This window comes from Tachysurus fulvidraco, chromosome 23 (assembly GCF_022655615.1).
Source record: "Tachysurus fulvidraco isolate hzauxx_2018 chromosome 23, HZAU_PFXX_2.0, whole genome shotgun sequence".
NCBI lineage: Eukaryota > Metazoa > Chordata > Actinopteri > Siluriformes > Bagridae > Tachysurus > Tachysurus fulvidraco.
Genome location: NC_062540.1, coordinates 1,801,028 through 1,822,222, shown reverse-complemented (window position 1 = coordinate 1,822,222; position 21,195 = coordinate 1,801,028). Strand labels below are relative to the sequence as shown.

The 21,195-nt window shown below is 41.8% G+C and overlaps 1 protein-coding gene across 2 annotated transcripts; it reads left to right on the top strand.

The window, feature by feature from the left end:
• Positions 1 to 749: 749 nt before the first annotated feature.
• On the top strand, positions 750 to 20,852 carry si:dkey-65j6.2 (puratrophin-1). 2 transcript variants are annotated; one of them, XM_047807079.1, is made up of 21 exons: positions 750 to 856; positions 6,525 to 6,722; positions 8,243 to 9,503; positions 9,644 to 9,817; positions 9,977 to 10,100; positions 10,666 to 10,759; positions 12,038 to 12,124; positions 12,258 to 12,371; positions 12,453 to 12,551; positions 12,820 to 12,971; positions 13,155 to 13,293; positions 13,482 to 13,604; positions 13,740 to 13,931; positions 14,186 to 14,718; positions 15,754 to 16,003; positions 16,115 to 16,198; positions 16,473 to 16,697; positions 16,787 to 16,957; positions 17,822 to 17,999; positions 18,139 to 18,246; positions 19,143 to 20,852. In XM_047807079.1, exons 1-21 carry the CDS (start codon positions 854 to 856, stop codon positions 19,466 to 19,468), a joined length of 4,635 nt encoding a protein of 1,544 aa, XP_047663035.1. In that variant the 5' UTR covers positions 750 to 853; the 3' UTR covers positions 19,469 to 20,852. The 2 variants fall into 2 exon arrangements, with proteins under 2 accessions (XP_047663035.1, XP_047663034.1); XM_047807078.1 differs by having other exon boundaries at positions 14,186 to 15,048.
• Positions 20,853 to 21,195: the final 343 nt, after the last annotated feature.

The window sequence follows — 21,195 nt, the reverse complement described above, 5'->3', positions numbered from 1 at the left end:
GAGAGGGGGAGGGGGGGGCAGAGAAAGAGGGGAGCAGAGGGGGGGGCAGAGAGAGAGAGAGAGAGAGAGAGACAGACACACAGAGAGGGGGACAGAGAGGGTTACAGTATATTGGGCACGGAGAAGAGAATAACTAAATAACCTCTCCCTCATACATAGATCCCTCCCTATCCCTCCTAATCCGCCTTTATCTTCTCCCCCCCATTCCCTAAAGCTTCCTCCTCCCTAATACCTATCCATAATAAATTATATATCCCTCCCTATATTTATTATCCATCTCTGCCTCTCTCTAATCTCTCTCTCTCTCTCTCTCTTTCTCTCTATTCTCTCTTCCCTCCCTCCCTCTTTCTCTCCCTCACTTCTCTCTTTCTTTCTCTCTCTCTCTCTCTCTCTCTCTCTCTCTCTTCTCTACTCTCTCTCCCCTCTCTTTTTCTCTCTCTCTCTCTTTGCTCTCCTCTCTTCTCATATCCCTCCCTCATCCTCTCTTTCTTCTTTCTCTTCCCTTTCTTCTCCCTCTCTCCCTCTCTCTCTCCCTCTCTCTCTCCTCACCCTCTCTCCCCTTCTCTCCTCTCTCTCTTCTTCCGCCTCCCTCTCTCTCTCTCTCATCTCTCTCAATCTTCCCCTCTCTCTCTCTATCTTCTCTCTCTCTTCCCCTATCTCTCCTCTCTCATACTCTCTCTTCTCTCTCTCGCTCTCTCATCTCTCTCTCTCTTCTTCATCTCTCTATCTCTCCCCTCTTTGTGTGTACTCTGCTTTCTTTCTTTCACCAGAATGAGGGAAATGATGGAGTTCAGGTTTCTCTGTACAGGACCGATGAAGACACTCTGACTCGATAAAACACCTTCAGGACAAAATGGTAACAATTTTCTGTTCATTTGAGTCACAGTTTAAACTTTATATCACGTGTGCTGTTTAACACACACACAGGAATGCTGACATTACTGTATGTTACAGGTTATTTCACTACTGATGGACTTTCTGCAAACTTTTTTAGAGGTTATTGAGTTGTATAACTGCAGGACTGAGTGTCTGGTGGTATTTGGTCATCTGGTAAATGTCCTACAACACAAGGCTGTGGTGTGGACAGTGTTTACGCTGCGTAGCAATAAGCGACATGGTAACGCTTCACATTAACACTCTGTTGACTGAGTTATGGAACGTGAGCAAACCGAGTCGTTAATGTTTGTACTGTATAATGAAGAATGTTCTTGGTGATTAATCAGCTGAAGGGTTTTGTGATTATTAAACCCCGTTCAGTTGAACACTGTTAGCAAGTGTTAATAACTTGTTTTACACTCTGTATCTTTTGGTGCTGAAGTTTAATAACGTTTGATTAACAATAATGCAGCAAATGATGCAGTTAAAGTTATTATTGTTGAGAAATGTGCTTTAGTTTAATAAACAGATCAGTAGCATATTTATCTTTAGATTCAAGATAAATAAGATGTGCAACAACCTGATACAGGAAGAACACGCTTATAAAGCAGCCGGAGATTTTAGATCACAGCTATAAACTGGATCATTTTAAGTGATCCTTCACTGTGACCGAGAGACAGCTAGGCCACGCCTCCTTCACTGCGACCGAGAGACAGCTAGGCCACACCTCCTTCAATAATAATAACAGGCACAGTTGGCCATGATTCCTTCACTGCGACCGAGAGACAGCTAGGCCACAACTCCTTCTCTAATAATAACAGGTACATCTAGACCACGCCCCCTTTGCTGCATCTGACAGGAAGAGCTAGGGCATGCCTCCTTCACTGCAACCAAGACACATCTAAGCCATGCCTCCTTTGCTGTATCTGACTGGCACAGATAGGTCACACCTCCTTCACTAATAATAACAAGGATAGCTAGACCACGCCCCCTTTAATGCACCCGACAGGTACATCTAGTCCATGTCCCCTTCGCTGTATCTGACAGGAACAGCTAGGCCACACCTTCTTCACTAATAATAATAATAGGCACAGCTAGACCACGCCCCCTTTAATACACCTGACAGGTACATCTAGTCCACGTCCCCTTCGCTGTATCTGACAGGAACAGCTAGGCCACACCTTCTTCACTAATAATAATAGGCACAGCTAGACCACGCCCCCTTTAATACACCTGACAGGTACATCTAGTCCACGTCCCCTTTTCTGCATCTGACAGAAACAGCTAGGCCACGCCTCCTTCACTTATAACAGGCACAGCCCATGCCTTGTTTCACTGCAACCATGAGGTACATCTAGACCACACCTAATTCACTAATAATATCCAGTACAGCAAGGCCAACAAAATCTAATCTAAACTAATCACAGATGAACTGGATCGAGTTTTGTAAGTGTCGGTTTAACTGGCCTTTTTTTATTTATCCTTGAATTTATTTATTTTTCATTCAGCTAAAACGTGTTGCATAATGCGAGAAGGCCAGACGACACGAATCGCTGCTGAGTCTAATGAGAAAATCGTCCACTTTGTGTTTAAACAGGGATTTTGTGGACGAAAAAATAACAGGTTTGCTGACACCTGCTGGTCTGATTAACCTCGGTGTGTTTAGTATAATTAAACGGTTATTACTGTTTACGGTTAGTCCGATATGCTAATGTGGAGATTCAACAGAACTGAATGGATGTGCAGTCAGTGTGAAACAGACGAATTCAATAAGTAATTACAGGATGGGAATCGGTGAGATTTCTGTGTACACATTATATTCCGGAAATATACAGTAGATGATTCTATTGACTGAAAACAACAGAGATGACGATGGATCTCACGTTAAAACTGCGTTCAGTGTCAACGGCCCGCCGCGTCCGAGTTAGCTGGGAGTTTAGGAACGGCTGCAGTGGTGAATGAAGGAACATACATTCAAGAATACACCCTGGACGGAGTGCCAAACCATCGCAGGGCACACACACTCTCATTCACTCACACTCACACACTATGGACAATTTCCCAGAGATGCCAATCAACCTACCATGCATGTCTTTGGACCGGGGGAGGAAACCGGAGTACCCGGAGGAAACCCCCGAGGCACGGGGAGAACATGCAAACTCCACACACACAAGGCAGAGGCGGGAATCGAACCCCCATTGCTGAAGGTGTGAGGCGAACGTGCTAACCACTAAGCCACCGTGCCCCCATGATGGAACATTTCCAGACAAATTCTCGAACAGTTTATCAGCAGGACGAGTTTCAAAGTTCTGGGAAAATGTGTGTGACATAAACAGGAAACAGAATCATTTCCCTGTTTGACTTTTGGCTCGGATTTAGCTGGAGATGTGAAATTATAGGAGACTCTTGGACAGTAGATTCCATCTCTTAAATGTTTCTGTTTATTTGGCATGAGATAGAGAGAGAGAGAGAGAGAGAGAGAGAGAGAGAGAAAGTGAGAGAGAAAGAGAGAGAGAGAAAGAGAGAGAGATCTAACTTTGATCTAACAGAGATTTATCTCTTTGATCTAACATTTTCTTTTCTTTTTTCATCTCATTGCTTTCTACAATAATGAGATCTTAGAGCTCTAGTTTTCTTTTTTATTCCACACAAGGTCCCGGTCAATCATTTGTTTGGTTGACGGATGGGTCTGAGGGTCAGAGGTCACAGGCAGCCAACTGTGAGCTTCATTACGGCCTCTACAGGTCGAGATGAGTCAGGTGTAGTGGAGGCAGTGAGACAGCTGCAGGAAGGCGTTAGTGCTAAATCAGGACTCGGTGAAGACCGAGACGACAAACTAAAGGCAAACTATTCAGCAACCTGAATACTGAGTGAAATTTAATAGCTGTTTTTAAAAGGTCAGGTTCATTTAAAAATGATTTTTTTTAACATGCAATTTATGCAAAATATACTAAAAATGGGGTCATTTGCATATATAAAAGGTCTATTTTAGAAACTATTTGTTGCCAGGCAACACAAAAACTCCTTCAAATCAAAAACTAATCTCATTATTATTAGAAAATATCTTGTTATTATAAGAAAGGCATCTCATCACTACACCAACACATCACGAGGAAAAAAGTTCCCGTTATTATGAAACAAAAATCGTCTTGTGATGAAAAAATATTTGGTTATTACAAGAAAACTTTCACTTTCTCACCATGTTATGAGAGAATATTTTACAAAATATTATCTTGTTGCTATGGAGTCAAGAGGTAATAAAGGCAAAGTTTTTACAGATCATATGGTCACTAAAGTCGCTTAAGCTTCTGTCATGTGGTGCAACTGACAGCTTTAGATGCTGTTTATTTCACGCTTGAATCTTAATGGGATTTTTCTGAAAGTAACCGGATGCTAACGGTTTGTTGATGCTAATTGTCCGACCATCGAAATGAATTATTTAAACTCACATTGTTGAAATTGTTGTATTCATGTTATGTAGAAAATCTCTCCTCCCCCACTCCCCAACAAAAAAAAAAAAAAAGGAATAATGGATTTCATTGGTGTTAAAGTAGACTTAAAAGCTGATATTTGGGCAGGATTTGTTTACACTCTTCCAGGGTGGATGGAGATGGTTGGTGAACAGCTGGTTGTATTTTTCACCACAGATTCTGGCAACAGTATGATTCAGCGATGATGCAACTGCTTCTCAGTTTTGTGAAATATGACGTGATATACGGGTTAATTATGGAACGGGTTTCGTGTTGCTCATATTCGTGTCGTTAGATTGACGATCGAGTGGATCCACTTCTGGACTGTGGCATGGCAGGTGTGCTGAAATAAGACTACGCTTAAAGAGACGGTTGTTGGTCAAAAGGCCAGGAATGAGTGGGATTCGGTACGGATCATTGGGAAGGTGAAACCTCGCACTCTTCCTGGATTCTCACTGGCTTTTCACATGTACTTTCAAACAACACCAAGAAAATGAATCAAATTGAAGGATTTATAGCTTTAACCTTTTTATTTGCTCTAAGCTCAACGTTCTAAAGCTGGCTGTCTCTGTTTTTAAATCACATGAGTAACATTAACAAGGTGTCGCTCTTCAGCATCCACAAGTCTATCGTCAAGGCTTCGAATCTCCCAGTATTTCCCAGTGAAAATCCAGCGAAGGTCTCATCCTGTGGACTTTATTCCATTTGTAATCGCAGCCGTGTATAATCCGTGTTCCCGAACAAGCGAAACCGAAGGCCAGACGTTCACTCCAGGCGTCTCATTTATCAGCCGTGCCTACACCAAGTTTGGAGCGTAAACTGCTTTACTGATAGAATGTGATTTATTAACTTGTTCTTGCTCATGATGAGGTGTGTATATTTAGATTACGAGTATGCAGACAAAAAAAAGAGAAGGGGGGGGGGATTAGTAGGAGATCCAAGTGTTTGGAACCCAGAGGAAGCAAATGAATCAGGAAATCAAGCTCAGGATCAATTCAGACATGTTAAACCCAGGTGCCAACCATTAAGCTAGACCGGGCTGGTTAATTAGTTCATTTGTTTTCAGAGAGAACACCAGATTATTTAGGGCAGAAGCAGTTTAGGACCGGTATACCGATATAACGAGATTTCTTCATGGAAATCAGACACAGATTAGACTTTGTGTTTTGAGCTCCAATCTGCATCTTGTATTATGCGAGGTGTTGCCAAACATTTCTTTACCAATTATATTTATGTATTTGTTGCAATTCAGTCTTATTCACTTCATTTAAGGGGCTTTTTACACCTGTTCACTTCATGCGTTTTCTGTGATCCGATAGCTATCCGATGGTAAAAAGACCAGGTCTAAATGCCCTCCGAAACGTTTTGGAGACGGATATTAAATCCGACGGTACAAACCCCTTCAGGAGGTGGTCTGGGACGCATTTCAGATGAATCTGGACAGGTGTAAATGAATGTGGTTGTTCGAGCCACATACGTCAGCGCTATACTCCTCCCAGACAGAAGTACGTCACTCGCAGGTGACTCGTGAGTCGTGCATCGCGCCAGAAACAAACATGTTCTCCCACCAGCGCTGGCTCTGATCTTTCACCCAGGCGTCTCGTTGGGTCTTAAAATGCACTGCTGCCATCAGCGAAAATGCAGCAAACAGTAAATGCTGTTTTTTTGTAGCAACCGCATAAACTAAAGCGTGTCCCATTTAAATTACCCCGGAAATGAGATAAAATATATTAGCATTTTGGGCGGGAGTATAAAGATCAGATCGATATCCGATTCGCCGAGACGCGTTTATGTGGCCTGATGTAAATTGAACAGTTTTAACAAATCAGATAGCTATCGGATCGGAGACAACACACGAAGTGACCGGGTGTAAAAAGGCCCTAAGTCTTGCTCAAGGGCTTGAAATCTGCAATGTTTGACAACCTGCTCAATGTTCAACAACCACCAATGTTACCTGCTACTATAAGGTTTAAAAATGAACATGCTAATAGTATTTTCAACAGCAAATGCTCCAACTCAAAAGGGCAATACATATCTCAGTTATACAACCAATAAAAACAAGGTAAAACCTAGATTACTGCATGGCTGAACAACACAACATGACACCTTGTAATATGTGAATGATCTATCCCATGTAATCACCCAGTGATGAACCAGCACTACTGTCTCTATCTCCAGAACGCAGACTCCCTGGACTCCTCCATCCTGAACACTCTCTCCACTCTCTACCCTCCGTTTGAGGTCACAGCTCCCACCATCCTTAGCCAACTATTACACGTAATTGAGGGTCGTTATGTTGGCGATTCGCTTCAGTGCCTAACCGACTTCCTGATCCCAGCCAGGCGGCTCCTGGACAGAGTGCGTCAGGCTGCTTGTGTAAGTACGAAAAGCTGCAACTCAATTAAAATAGATTTCATTATCGTTCATTTTGGATGGTGTCACGACACAGACAAGCAAGAATATACTGTAGTAGGAAATACGAATGGGAATATTACTCTAAATGAAGTTAGGACTAAAACAAATGGGCAGGTAAACATTTCCATAGTGCTTACTATTACTACCATAACGTTTATCTTTCTGCAACTATTCTACTTTTTAAATTAATAAATGATCGAAATGTTTTCAAAATTATTACAATTAAACATGATCGATGTTTGTTATACTTTTCACATGCCGGGTTCCATGCAAGTACATTTTGGGCCTTTCTTTCTGAACATGCCTTCCTTAAAATAAGCAGAACATGATCTGTCTTTGCACATGCATGAACTATTCATGTAGTCCTCTGTTAGACCTCAGGAGCAGAGATCAGAAGCATACCTCTTGCATTAAGAACATTCCCTCACACTATTAGTGTAAAGATCTTTTTCACAAGCTTACATCGTAATTATCTGTGTTTTTCTATCTATCCGTTCTATCCGGTGAATAACATCACAGTCACAGTAGAATGGAACCGCCTTCTCAGGATGATGTACTGTACCTTAGTTTTATGCCTAAAGATGAAGACATACCTTGTTTCACCTTTCTTATTTTATAACAAGTTCTCTATAAATCCAAGTAGAGTTCCTACTATTTACTAGAGTAGAGATTCATTTGAGGTAGTTGGTTAAGATATGATAATCTAATAAATATCGTTAAAGTCGAACTAAAGTCAAAAATGGATGAAATAATTATAATAACTCAATTAAAATATCATGGGGGCACGGTGTCTTAGTGGTTAACATGTTCGCCTCACACCACCAGGGTTGGGGGTTCGATTCCCACCTCCACCTTGTGTGTGTGGAGTTTGCATGTTCTCCCCGTGCCTCGGGGTTTCCTCCGGGTACTCCGGTTTCCTCCCCCGGTCCAAAGACATGCATGGTAGGTTGATTGGCATCTCTGGAAAATTGTCCGTCGTGTGTGAGTGTGTGAATGAATGAGAGTGTGTGTGCCCTGTGATGGGTTGGCACTCCGTCCAGGGTGTATCCTGTCTCGATGCCCGATGCCTCAAAAATGAATGAATTAATTAATTAAAATATAATTTAAAAGCTTGAGTTGATTGACACCAGTAATTAACTGACACCTTTAACTGTTTTTCTTCCATCCATATTACAACTAATTCTCCTATGAAGTTGTGCTATAAATAGCTAGTGGTTCCTACCTATAAGAATTCCAAAATTGTGAAAAATGGAAATCCGGCTAAAGAGAATAACAGAAATTTGTAAGGTTTTTCATGGGTGAGGAAAATAATTCATGTTTCCTAGAGGCTTCCAAAGTTCTATTATGGTTACACTCACGGGAGCACTAAATATCAGGGTACACTAGTCCTGACTAATCCTTAAAAAAGTATTTATTATATGGCAAACATATTATTAAACTGTTACCTGAATGCATTATCGGGGAATTGCTCTTTTATCCAGGTGCCGTATTCAGACTTGCCGTTCCACTGTTCGGGCTGGCCGCTTTGCCTGTATGACCATATTTTAATCCATCTCGCTCCCATCAACCCACTGCTGCTGTCATTTGAAGACTTCTACATACAGGTGGTGCCATATAAGAAGCAGGCAGCCCGTATCGTGGTTCGATGCCTATTGGATGATGAGCAGCATGATTTGGAGGAAACTCCAATACCTGAGGACTCATTTAGCTGTATTTTCACCCAGGACTGGTTAAAAGAGCTCAACGTAGGCAGGCATGGAAGGCTGCTGCGTCACTGTGTGCTGGCTACTGAGCAATGCATAGTGAAGGTGCCTTGGGATCAGGTGGCCTACCCAGAGTTTGAGAAACAGCCACAGTACATGGATTCATCTGGTATTTCCAATCAACAGCAGCTATTGAATGGATCTTCCTGGCAGGGTTATTCGGTCGAAACCAGAATTTGTCCTGCTAAGGATGGAATTGCAGTGTCTTTGTGCTTGGTAGACAGCTCCAGACAGAGTGAGATGAATCAAGCCATGCCTGGAATGAGGCCACTTGGCTGGGTGTCTCCTAATACTTGGGACAGTCGCAGTAAAGTGTGTTTTGTGGATGAGGATGTAAATGATGTGGAGCATATCAAAGACTTTGGAGACTCTCAGACAAATGTTCAACTTAGAACATGTTTGCAAAGGGTGCAAAAGGTCACACCTCCTGTAGGCCAGGGCCATGCATCCCATGATCGTCCCACCTGCGGACGGACCGTAAGGTTTGCAGAGCAGCCTTGCACTCCTTGCTTGAGGAGGAAGCATGGACAGGAGACCAAGAATCAAGAATGTCGGTACAAGGAGTACTGCAGGGAAGAGCAATGTTCTGTTAGAAATGAAAACAGGCTAAAAGAAACAATCATCTCTGAGAGACCAGTGAGGACAGACCATCTCCTCAAACCAGTTTGGAAACAATTTCCACAGATTCCAACTACAAATAACAACTCAAATGAAAATCATAGAAAAGAGCCTGAAAATTCTCAGGGTATTTTTGAAGACATGACAGAACTGAGTGAAGGAACCATTGCCTCTTTCACCCCAAATGTGGTTGAAACAGAACCTGAGAAAAGTCACACAGTCATCCAAAGATGTTCCAGTGAGGAAAAATTGGACAGCAAAACCGACATGACCCCAAGGTTACATGTAGCTCATGGAAAAAAGGCCACTACATTTGGACTCGTTTCACCAAAGTTAAACAGACGGAAGCAACCGATGCAAGGTAAGAACTATTCAAGGTTCTTTAAAGGTTCCTCCTGTTTTATTTAATATATATCTTAAACAATCATTTAAATATTGATCAATGAACGAAAAAAGTGGATACGTTTACACGATTTTTTTTTTTTTACATATTTCCTCTAGAAGAAGCTCAGAACCAAAAAAATCTCCCCCTTCTTTCTAAGGGACCTCACACAAATAAAACCGTATCCTCATTACACCATACCGATATTAAAAAGACTGGAAAGAGATCACCGTTCCCGGCTCCGTCTGATCCAGAGACCTACCTCCTGCAAGCAGGACTATCATGCCTGACAGGCAAGTTTACAAATAAAAAAACAATTAAAAACAAGTTTTAAAACGAAAGCTTCGATTTATAATGTTTGAAAATTCTTAGTTCATCCCGGTCTTTAACACCCTAATCCAATGTCCATAACTTTACAATACAATGTCTACAACCCAGTGTCTCCTCCTCAGGTGGCAGAGATCACACAAACAGAGTAGTAGTGGAGGTTTATGGTGATCACCAGCACTGGGGGTCTCCTCTGATGTCCAGCATGGCGCTTTGTAAACTTCTGCTGTATTTCAATACAACCACTAGGTATAAAATCCTACAATGGTTTTAATATAGTACTTCATGGCTACCAATTCATGGCAGACCATCATTTTACAAGAGTACTTCCTGGTAACTACGTTACTACCATGCATTTGTATGGTATATATGCTACAATGGTACCTGATGGCAAGCATGAAACATGGGACTATGTGTCAACTATGACATAATCATGGTTATGGTATGAAACTTCATGCCAACTATGATACAACCATGATATTCCAAAGGGGCATCATGCTTTAAACAGGGTTAAACGATGGTACTTCATTATGCTACATGATTTTATTAAGGTACTTCATAATAATATGATATTATAAAGGTTTACTATTGTACTTCACAGCAACCAGGATACAATGATACTGTAGCTGCAGTTTGGTACTTTATAACAATGTTGATTGTCCAGTGGTATGACTAAGGTACTTTATGGTAACTATGGAAACACTATGTTTTCCCAAGGTACTTCAGGGCAACCTTGATACTGGTTTTACTGTGGTACTTAACACAATGGGTTCCCTTTATAAAGCAAATCTACACGATATACGTTTACACACAGGGCGGAGGAGAGAGAGTTTGGAATGACCGTAGTGTACGATAGCCGCAAGATACCGCCACACCCTGAATTCTTTGAAGCTCTGCAGATGGTGCAGGTGGGTGCTCTTGTAGTCCAGATTAAAAGATAATCCTTTGTGTGTTAGCATTGAACAGCTCCTTTAGCAAGATTGCACTACAAGCCATGAGTCTGGAACAATGTGCCAGCAACTATCATAATACAACAATTTAAACTGACTAAAAATGGTCAGCTAAAATGGTTCACTTGGTTCACACTGTGTACTCTTATGCCCCTTTTCCACCGAGGCAGTTCGAGTGCAGGTTCGGAGCCTAATTTAGAACCAGTTCTTTCTGTTTCGACCGCCAAAGCACCGGCTCTGAACCAGGAAAAGTGGTTCTTAAGTAGCACCAAAACGTTGCTGGACTAGACTTAAGAACCGCTTGTGTCAGGAGCTGTGGGCGGGGCTACTGTTAGTGCATTTGATAATGTACCTTAAGTGTACTAATGTTTAATACACTTTTACTTTACCGCGATATGATACATTATCAGCACACATGATAGTAGGTAGCTACATGCTAAGGCTAACTTTTTTCTGTGTTTATGATAAAATAACGTTATGTACTTTATCGATTACAACCTCCGTTTATACAGATTACACGGAGCCGCACGTACACGTTTTATTCGCCGCCTTTGGATGCCGATGTAGGTTCGCAAAGCCATGAGCATTAACAGTAAAGCAACATCCGCCATTGTTGTTGTGTTTGTGTTTGCCGCTGCTGCACTAACGTTGCTGGGACACGTGACACGTATACAGTGACGTCACACTCGGCGCTGTGATGCTCTCTAGCTGGTGGAAAGGCAAACCGGTTCTTAGAAGGTTCGCCAGTTGAACCAACTTTGATCCAGCACTAGCGCTAGCTCTGAACCAGCACCCGATTCTTTCCAGTGGAAAAGGGGCACTATTGTATTATGCACGAATCAAACATATACATTGTTGATTAAAATTGCCTCCTTTGACAAGTTTAATAATTTACAATGAAGCCTTCCCCTATCAAAGCATCTGAATAGAAGAACAATAACCAGATGTTATAACTTTAAATTTAAAAACTATGCTAATTAATGACACATGCGTTATTGTCTTACGTTCATATTTGTTTTGTTTTTTTTAATTATTATCGTTTCTGTTGTTTCCTAATTTTTAGACTGTGTTGTAAATAGGGATCATTTTGTCCCGAACACCATCCTTGAGGGCTTTTAGATAGTCCCATTTTTTATTCCAGTATTAAATGACAAGGCTTAGGTGGCAGAGAATAATCTCGTTTGCTTCTCTGTAGAAATTTTTTTTGCCTTTGGTATTTTTCTTTGAATTATTTAGGAGCAGAATCCAGAAGCAATCCACTGTGTGCTACTGCTGATCACTAAGGAGAAAAGTTATAGCTCCAGGAAATACCCAGGAGACATGGTTCGGGGCTTTTGCATTGTCACCATAATATTAGCATATAAAATTATCCTCATATATAAAAGAATGATCAAGCATTACACAGAGATAATAAAGGAACCTGGTAACGTATAAATCCATCTCATTTTTAATGCAGGAGGTCGTGACATCCCTGAAAGGTCTCCACAGATATATAGATTACAGCCAGCTGAGCCCAGCCCTGGAAGGCACTTTTCTTTACAGTCACCGAAACTGGTTGCACCTTCATCAGGTTAGTTTTTTCGCAAGCCTTATAAATCACAAGATAAAAATTTCTCATAACCAGATATATATTATGTTGTCTGATTTACAGGAACTGTATCCATTTGTGTTTGCCATGAAAGAAGCATCCAATTTGCTTCTAGAAGCCATAAGGAAGTTAGAAGGGGTCCATAAAATAGACACAGCTCAGGTACAGTACAAACCTGCATCAGTGTCAATGTTTATATGGTCTTCTGTTACGGTTGCCAGTCTATATCCACTTATGTATGGGTTCTATACCTTTTATACCACTGAGTAAAATAAGTTAGCTTTTGTATATTCTACAAAAACCCTAACCCTAACCCTAACCCTACAAAAAACAGATACACGTTCCGCCAGAACCTTCTACTAACTTAGCATTCCTGCTAAAGGAAACATTTTTCTTTGTCTTGATTTAATGTTAATTTCTCTCTTTAAAGGATGTACAGCAGTGTATTAATGACCAAAGTGTTCTAATGAAGGATGTATTTGAAGACACCCAATTAGTTACCTTACAAAGCGAAGGTGAAGCCTTTTTATCTAGGTTGAGATGGGAGAGCGACGTAAGAGGAGCACACTACGAGACAAACTGGTAATGCTAAAGTGCTAATCTGTGAAACCTTATCTAAGCAGCTCATGCTAAGTCATATCCCAACAGGGATATCCTAGTAAACCAGTTTCACATAACAGCATGGCCTCATAGACATAGTATTCCTAGTACATTGATGAAGTTATACTGAATAGTAAATAAAACTCACTGGTATGCTTTTTCCAGTAAGGTTATGGATACTGTGGATGCCCTTTACAATAAGATAGAGGAACATGTCCATGTGCTGGTGAGAAGGTCCAATATATCATTTCAACACCTTGGATTCTTGCTACACCTCAGAAAGATGGAATCAAGGTTTATGGAGGTATCCGATCACAATTAGAAATCTACCGTAGCTGACTAACGTTCCAGGGATTCACTAGACCCCTACAGTTTAAATGATAAAATAATCCTTAGATGCAATTTTAAAGAATACACTGACTTGGAAAGATAAACCTAGACCTGCAATACAGAAGTCATTACAAGTTTAGAACCTCTGTTGGCTTTCTGCAGATAAAGGAGTGGTTTGATGTGGAGGGTGAGAGACGTATACTCCAGGCTGAATCTGCAGAGGAACCAAGCAGGAGCTTTGAGGAGATTCTCCAATGCTTAACCGCTGTCCTCACCGAAGCTAATGTAGTCGTTCATTCCTGGCTGTCAATCGAGCACAATTACATTAAAATAAAAAATAAAAAAAATGCATGAAATCATAATATTTATGTTCTTACTATGGTTCACCTTCAACGAATTTCTCTTCTATGTGTTTCACAGGAGCATAAACTTCAGGCGATAATGTTACTGAATGAAGCAGAAAGCATTCAGGGACCAAACTATCCTGAGACAGAAGTGTTCCACATAATGATATCGACATTCAAATCCAACTTGTCTGAATTTCTCTCTCAAGCAGAGCAGTACTGTGATGAACTGAAGACCATGCAAAATTTGGTCCACTTCTGCGAGAGGGTAATTCTATCTTTTTTTTAGCAGACCCCTGTCATTCCTTTGGATTCCAGCTTGTCAGGAAACTGTGTTTATGCATAGCTTCGCAGTTAGCATAGATTTTTTCTAATGTTTGGTTGGACATTTAGACTTTTGCAGGATCATAATGTTCTTTTATGAGCCAATTTACTGGACATCCATGGACGTCTCTGAATAGTTGGTGCTCGCTGGGGTTGTTGTCTTAATCTAATCGGTATATTCCCTTTTAACTTTGACAGGCAACTGCGGTGGTCATAGACTGCTCTCAGCAGTTGGAACAAGAGAGACTGCAGTACATGAATCATCAAGAGAAATTGGCTAATCTTCAGGAATGCCATGAAAAGCTCAGCCAGTTTTCCCCTGAACACTTCCAAGAAGCAAAGACCCAGGCCTGGTCTCTGCAGAACCCCTGGGGGAGGAAGGTGTGGAACATGACTTGGCTAAGGTGTCAGGAGGTCAGTCGGCAACTGGAGGACATACTGCAGGAGTTGGAGCAACCATCGGTACCTGTATCTTTACAGTATCAATGGCACAGTAATGTAGGAAAGGAGAGCACTGATGTAGAGCGAATGCTTCCACAACCTGACACACACAAGGACCAACCTGAAAGCACAGAAGACAAAGTCCGGCATAACCGAGACAGCATCCATGGCACGGTGACCTGCTTCAACTTCAACTTCAGACAATCCCGTAGAGGACATAAAGGGCCCAAAATGGCTCCAGTTGCAGATACTGACCAGAGGTCAACCAGAAAAACAACCCATGATCACAGGCAAGCAACAGTTGCAGGCTCTGAAACCGTTGGTTGCCAGTGGTTCAACTGGCACCACAACTCATCCAAATACACTAAGGAAGATTCTTCTTCAGCTTCCGGTTCCTCTAAGATTCCGATCCTACCATTTACTTTCACTGAATCTAAGACCTCACCACCCATCTGCTCCAATTCCCAAATCGTAAGACCTAACTGCTCTGAAACTCAGACCTCAGTGATCCAGAACCCAATACAACGTTCTGGAAGCTCTTCCCATTCGGAAGAGAATGCTAGCTGGGAGAATGAAGCAGCAAACACCATGTCAAGTCCTGGCATTGAAAGCAGCAATATGTATGATCACAATAATATTGTTAGAATATAAGATATTAATAGAACATATTTTAGTAAATAAATAGCTCTGCTACTTTAAAGTAATATTTGATTCCATGTTTGAGGTCTATTTTGTTTAAAAATAACCAACACAGGGGGGCACGGTGGCTTAGTGGTTATCACGTTCGCCTCACACCTCCAGGGTTGGGGGTTCGATTCCCGCCTCCGCCTTGTGTGTGTGGAGTTTGCATGTTCTCCCCGTGCCTCTGGGGTGTCCTCCGGGTACTCCGGTTTCCTCCCCCCGGTCCATGCATAGTAGGTTGATTGGCATCTCTGGAAGATTGTCCCTAGTGTGTGATTGCGTGAGTGAATGAGAGTGTGTGTGTGTCCTGTGATGGGTTGGCACTCCGTCCAGGGTGTATACTGCCTCGATGCCCGATGACGCCCGAGATAGACACAGGCTCCCTGTAACCCCGAGTAGTTCGGATAAGCGGTAGAAACTGAATGAATGAATGAATGAATGAATGAATGAATGAATAATCAACACAATTACAAAGCAAAGTTATATCACTAGTCCACCTGACATTTTGTCCTTTCCTTTTTTCTACTTCTTTTGCGCTTTCTCAGTTTAAGAGTCACACACACAGTTACAGATCTACCACCTGTAAGCACATTTCTGCCTTATTTGTAAGAACATATCTTCTGAAATCCCAGTTTCTTTCATAGGAGACTGCAGTGCATCATGGACGAATTGTTGCTGACAGAGATGGAGTATGTAAGATCTCTGGCTTACATCCTGACTCATTATCTCCCCCTGCTGGCCCAGCCAAATGTGCCTCCAGACTTGAGAGGCCAGCGTGGAAGGATCTTTGGAAACCTGGAGAATCTATATGCCTTCCACTGTGGTTACTTCCTGCAGGAGCTTGAGGCTTGCAAAACTGAACCACTCCAAGTGGGCGGTTGCTTTCTCAGACATGTGAGTTCCTCCAAACCAGGGCTGATGTTTTGTTGTGCTGTAAGTTATTATTTCTTTTTTCTTATCTCTTTGTTGTTCTTGTGTCATTTCGATGAATGTTTTTGAGTGCAGAAAGAGAATTTTGGGTTGTACGCTCTCTACAGCAAGAACAAGCCTCAGTCAGATGCTCTGATCCAACAGCATAAGTTCTTCAAGGTGAGGAACGTCTATAACAAAGAAGTCTATTAAACGTAACCATCATATTGGGCTGAAGCTCACAGAGGAACTTTTATTTGTAGGTCATTTATCAAATCAAAAATAATATGATTCTAGATGTACTAATCAATATAACTCCAACTTCTGGTAATCAGGTGAAGTTTGGCTGAGCCACCATATGAACGATAACGTAGACATCATTGGATCAAACTTAATCAGATAATGCATATAAGAGTAAAATCAATATCCAAATAAATACTCTACATTCATGCAGAGTAAGCAGCTGGAGTTGGGAGACAGCATGGATCTATCCTCCTACCTGCTGAAACCAGTGCAGAGGATCAGTAAGTACAGCCTCTTGCTGCAGGAGATGCTGGAGGAATGTGGATCAGAGCACGTTGCAGAGCGCAAGGAGATCCAGGGTGCTGCTGAGGTGGTCCGATTCCAACTACGCCACGGAAATGACCTGCTCACCATGGACGCCATCCAGGACTGTGATGTGAGTAAGAAAAGTGGAAGGCTGAGAGGGAATGACAGAGTTGTTTCACACCTCTGGACCTGATGGCTACACCTTTTTTTTTCCTTCAGGTGAACTTGCAGGAACAAGGCCAGTTAATTCGCCAAGATGAGCTCTACGTATCGTTTCGCAAGAAGCGTGTTTTGCGCCGAGTATTTCTGTTCCAGGATCTTATTCTGTTCACCAAGACAAAGAAAACACACCGTGGAGATGATGTGTATGTCTACAAACAGTCTTTCAAGGTAAATTTGGTAAAGTTGGTAACACTCTCACTGATGCCTCTTTTCCACCGGAAAGAACCGGGTGCTGGTTCAGAGCTAGCGCTAGTGCTGGTTCAAAGTTGGTTCCACTGGCGAACCTTCTAAGAACCGGTTTGCCTTTCCACCGGCTAGAGAGCCATCACAGCGCCGAGAGTGACGTCACTGTATACGTGTCACGTGTCCCAGCAACGTTAGCGCAGCAGCGGCAAACACAACAACAATGGCGGATGTTGCTTTACTGTTAATGCTCATGGCTTTGCGAACCTACATCAGCATCCTAACGCGGCGAATAAAACGTGTACGTGCAGCTCCGTGTAATCTGTATAAACGGAAGTTGTAATCGATAAAGTACATAACGTTATTTTATCGTTAACACAGAAAAAAATTTAGCCTTAGCATGTAGCTACCTACTGTCATGTGTGCTGATAATGTATCATATCGCGGTAAAGTAAAAGTGTATTAAACATTAGTACACTTAAGGTACATTATCAAATGCACTAACAGTAGCCCCGCCCACAGCTCCTGACACAAGCGGTTCTTAAGTCTAGTCCAGCAACGTTTTGGTGCTACTTAAGAACCACTTTTCCTGGTTCAGAGCTGGTGCTTTGGCGGTCGAAACAGAAAGAACTGGTTCTAAATTAGGCTCCGAACCTGCACTCGAACTGCCTCGGTGGAAAAGGGGCATGAAAGGTTTTCACAAATGCAGCCCCTCACCATAATATAAATGATATGAAGCCTGTTATGAATCTACTGCACATCATTTAGAATGTAAAGAACGACTGGTACTTAATTAACGTCATATTAGAACGAATCCACTGCACGTTTGTGTATTTGGTTTTGTTCCAGACGTGTGACATTGGATTAACCCAGAACTGTGGGCAGAGTGGCTTATGCTTTGAGATCTGGTTCAGAAGAAGAAAAGCTCAGGACACATATACGCTTCAGGCAGAGAGACAGGACTTGAAAGAGGCCTGGACTGCAGACCTGGAGCGCATTTTATGGGAACAGGCCATGAAGAACAGAGGTGAGATTCAGAGAGATGAAGAGCAAAAGAGAAAGAGAGTGATTTCTTATAAAACAGACACCATACTCACACGGTGCTTTAATGTTGGTTACAACTTTGTGGAGTGTCATTTAATTTTTACAAATGGATTTCTTTGCAGAGTTGCGGAGACAGGAGCAGGTGTTCATGGGAATGGGTAGTAAGCCGTTCTTGAAAATTGAGCCAGATGTCCATGAAAGAACCATCACCTGCTTTCTCCAAGAAGGAGGTATCTCTCAAAATCCAGGTTTAGGATCCAATAAAGATAGGGTTTTTGTATGAATCCTATATATAATACTAGCTTTAAAAAATGATGAAGGTTGGCATCTTGGACATTTGCTCAATTTTGTGCCACTAGCAAAAGTTGAGGCAAAAATGCACCACAGATCTGCAGATTTTGTAGATAAATTGTATAACGTTATATTATAAGAGTCTCAGCTAAAGGTCTTCACGGGTCCTTAGATCCGAAAACCCGAGGTCCGACCTGAGACCCGAGCGGGTTCGGGTCTAAAAGTTTCACGTGTACCTCAGACACGGGTCGGTATAATAATAGCGGCATCGAGTCTCGGGTAATTTAATATGAATGTGATTTTCCCGAACGGACCCGAGAAGACCCAAACTACTGTATCTCGTGTGTGTGCATCGACTCGAGTCCTTTTCCAACCTTTCCTCTGTTTGCCAAGACCGCTTGCGACATGTGGCTGGCGACATGTGGCTGGCGACGTGTGGCTGGCGGTAAGCTAATTTTCGTTGAAACAGACCTGTCAATCATATTGAATCCACTCTGTAGCGGTTAGTTTAGTGTAGACTTATGTAACATTCGGGTCCAGTCGGGTTAAAAAAAAATTGCCAACGGGTCGGGTCGGACTCGGGTCTAATTTTTTCAGGTTTGTCTCGGGTTCGGGTAAAATGTGATTCGGGTCACTTCTGGTCGGGTACATTTCTTTAGACCCGAGACGACCTCTGGTCTCAGCTAATCGTGTTTGGGTACTTTCTTGTACTTGTAAACATTTTTTTTGCCAGTCAATTATAGTTAAATACTTATGAATGTTTTACTGCAAGTTAAAATACATTCCTCTGCAATTCAGTATTTGATCACTTTTATGCTGTTTTTTTGTGTAACAGAGACCGAAGGATTAAAATCTCCAAATCTCACAGCACCCAAACACCAAATTGACACACAGCTGCCACGGCCAGAATCGATAAGCTCGACCTCGGGCAGCCAATCGTCTTCCTCCTCTGGCCGTGGCTCTTTGTCTCCTAGCGGTTTCCATACAGATCCATACGGATCACGAGTGTATGGTTCCCCGGGTTCCTGCGGTGCTACAGGAAGGAGTTTCACAACGCCTGCTGGTCCCCAGATGCATAAAACGTCACCTGCTCTATCCAGGAAACAGGGCCTCAGTAGCACAGCACATAATATACACAAGTCTTATTTCACAGAAGGTTAGAGAACAGATTCGTTCACTGCTTAACGGTGCTGGCATTTGTTCTGAATATACCATAAATATTTCTAAGTAAACATTCTACTGATGCTCTACTGATGTCACAGCGAGAATAGAACTTTAACGTACCATATATATCACTATAAAAACGATAGCTATAATTTAGACTCTGAGACACAACCTTGGATGAACAAACTATCAAAACTAATTAGCTAAAGAAATATTGGCATCCTTTACCAAAAATATTCATATTACACACAATAAGTAGAAAACCGCAAACAGCAGAGAGGAATCACCTTTCCTTTTTTGTAATCATATTTTCTTTTCGCATTTTTGCAAAAGTTTTGGCACCCATAAGGATTTTATATATATACTGTATTAAAAAAGCCACATTTCTATTCAGTCTGTATGAAGTCTGTTGCGGTCAGCTGATGTCATACCCTGTTGCTGTGGGGATTTCATAAAAACTTCAGTCTTAAAGCACGTATGTCAAACCTATAAGTCATACATCACCACAGCTCAATGTAAACATCGCTCAGAAAAAGCCGTCATGCTGCACGCCTCAGGTAACTGATCATTCCGCAGAATCGTACAAAATGACCGAAGGCTACATAGGAAACGGGTCTGAAACAATTTCGCAGAACAAAAAAAAACAGCACCGAGTAAAGCTTAGTCCGTATAATAATTTAATTTTACTGCTGGAAATATTGTTCGCTGAACAAAGAGATGATTAAGAAACATGTTATTGAATTGTAGTTAAAAAAAAAAGTTCTATTTTTGCGTGGAGTGATTTTCTAAAGCCTTTATATGTCAGATTAACAGTTGTTTTACAGATTTTTTTTAAACATTTTTTTCTATTTGAATAAAAAAAAAAGAATAATAAAACACTGTACATTGCTGTTGTATAGCATTTTTCTGCATGTGCGTAACTGAATCACTTTGTTGAACACCATCACATTTATTTACTCAAAGAAAGCCAAATGTTTGTTTGTGTAAAAGATTTGAAATTGATTTGAAAAGTTGTTAAAAATAAAGTGTTACTGGGTAAATGACTGGCTGGGACACTGGTGACTTTATTCATAATGATTGGAAATCGGTTGTGTACTCTTTTGTTTGAGGGCTTCATCAATGAGGTGATTTAAATGGAGGACACTGAGTTACACTGGACTTCTGAATGGACTCTGCTAGAACTTTCAGGTTTGCAGAACACTTTCAGAATGTATAGAATTAGCATAGGAATTTTGTCAGGATTTGGACGTTTTAACGTTTATACATTCGTTCATTCATTCATTCATTCATTTTCTACCGCTTTATCCGAACTTCTTGGGTCACGGGGAGCCTGTGCCTATCTCAGGCGTCATCGGGCATCAAGGCAGGATACACCCTGGACGGAGTGCCAACCCATCACAGGGCACACACACACACACACACACACACACTCTCATTCACTCACACACTCACACACTACGGACAATTTTCCAGAGATGCCAATCAACCTACCATGCATGTCTTTGGACCGGGGGAGGAAACCGGAGTACCCGGAGGAAACCCCCGAGGCACGGGGAGAACATGCACACTCCACACACACAAGGCGGAGGTGGGAATCGAACCCCCAACCCTGGAGGTGTGAGGCGAACGTGCTAACCACTAAGCCACCGTGTCCCCACGTTTATACATTTAACTATTAATTAACTAATAATTTATACTTTAACGTTTATCTACGAACGTGTATA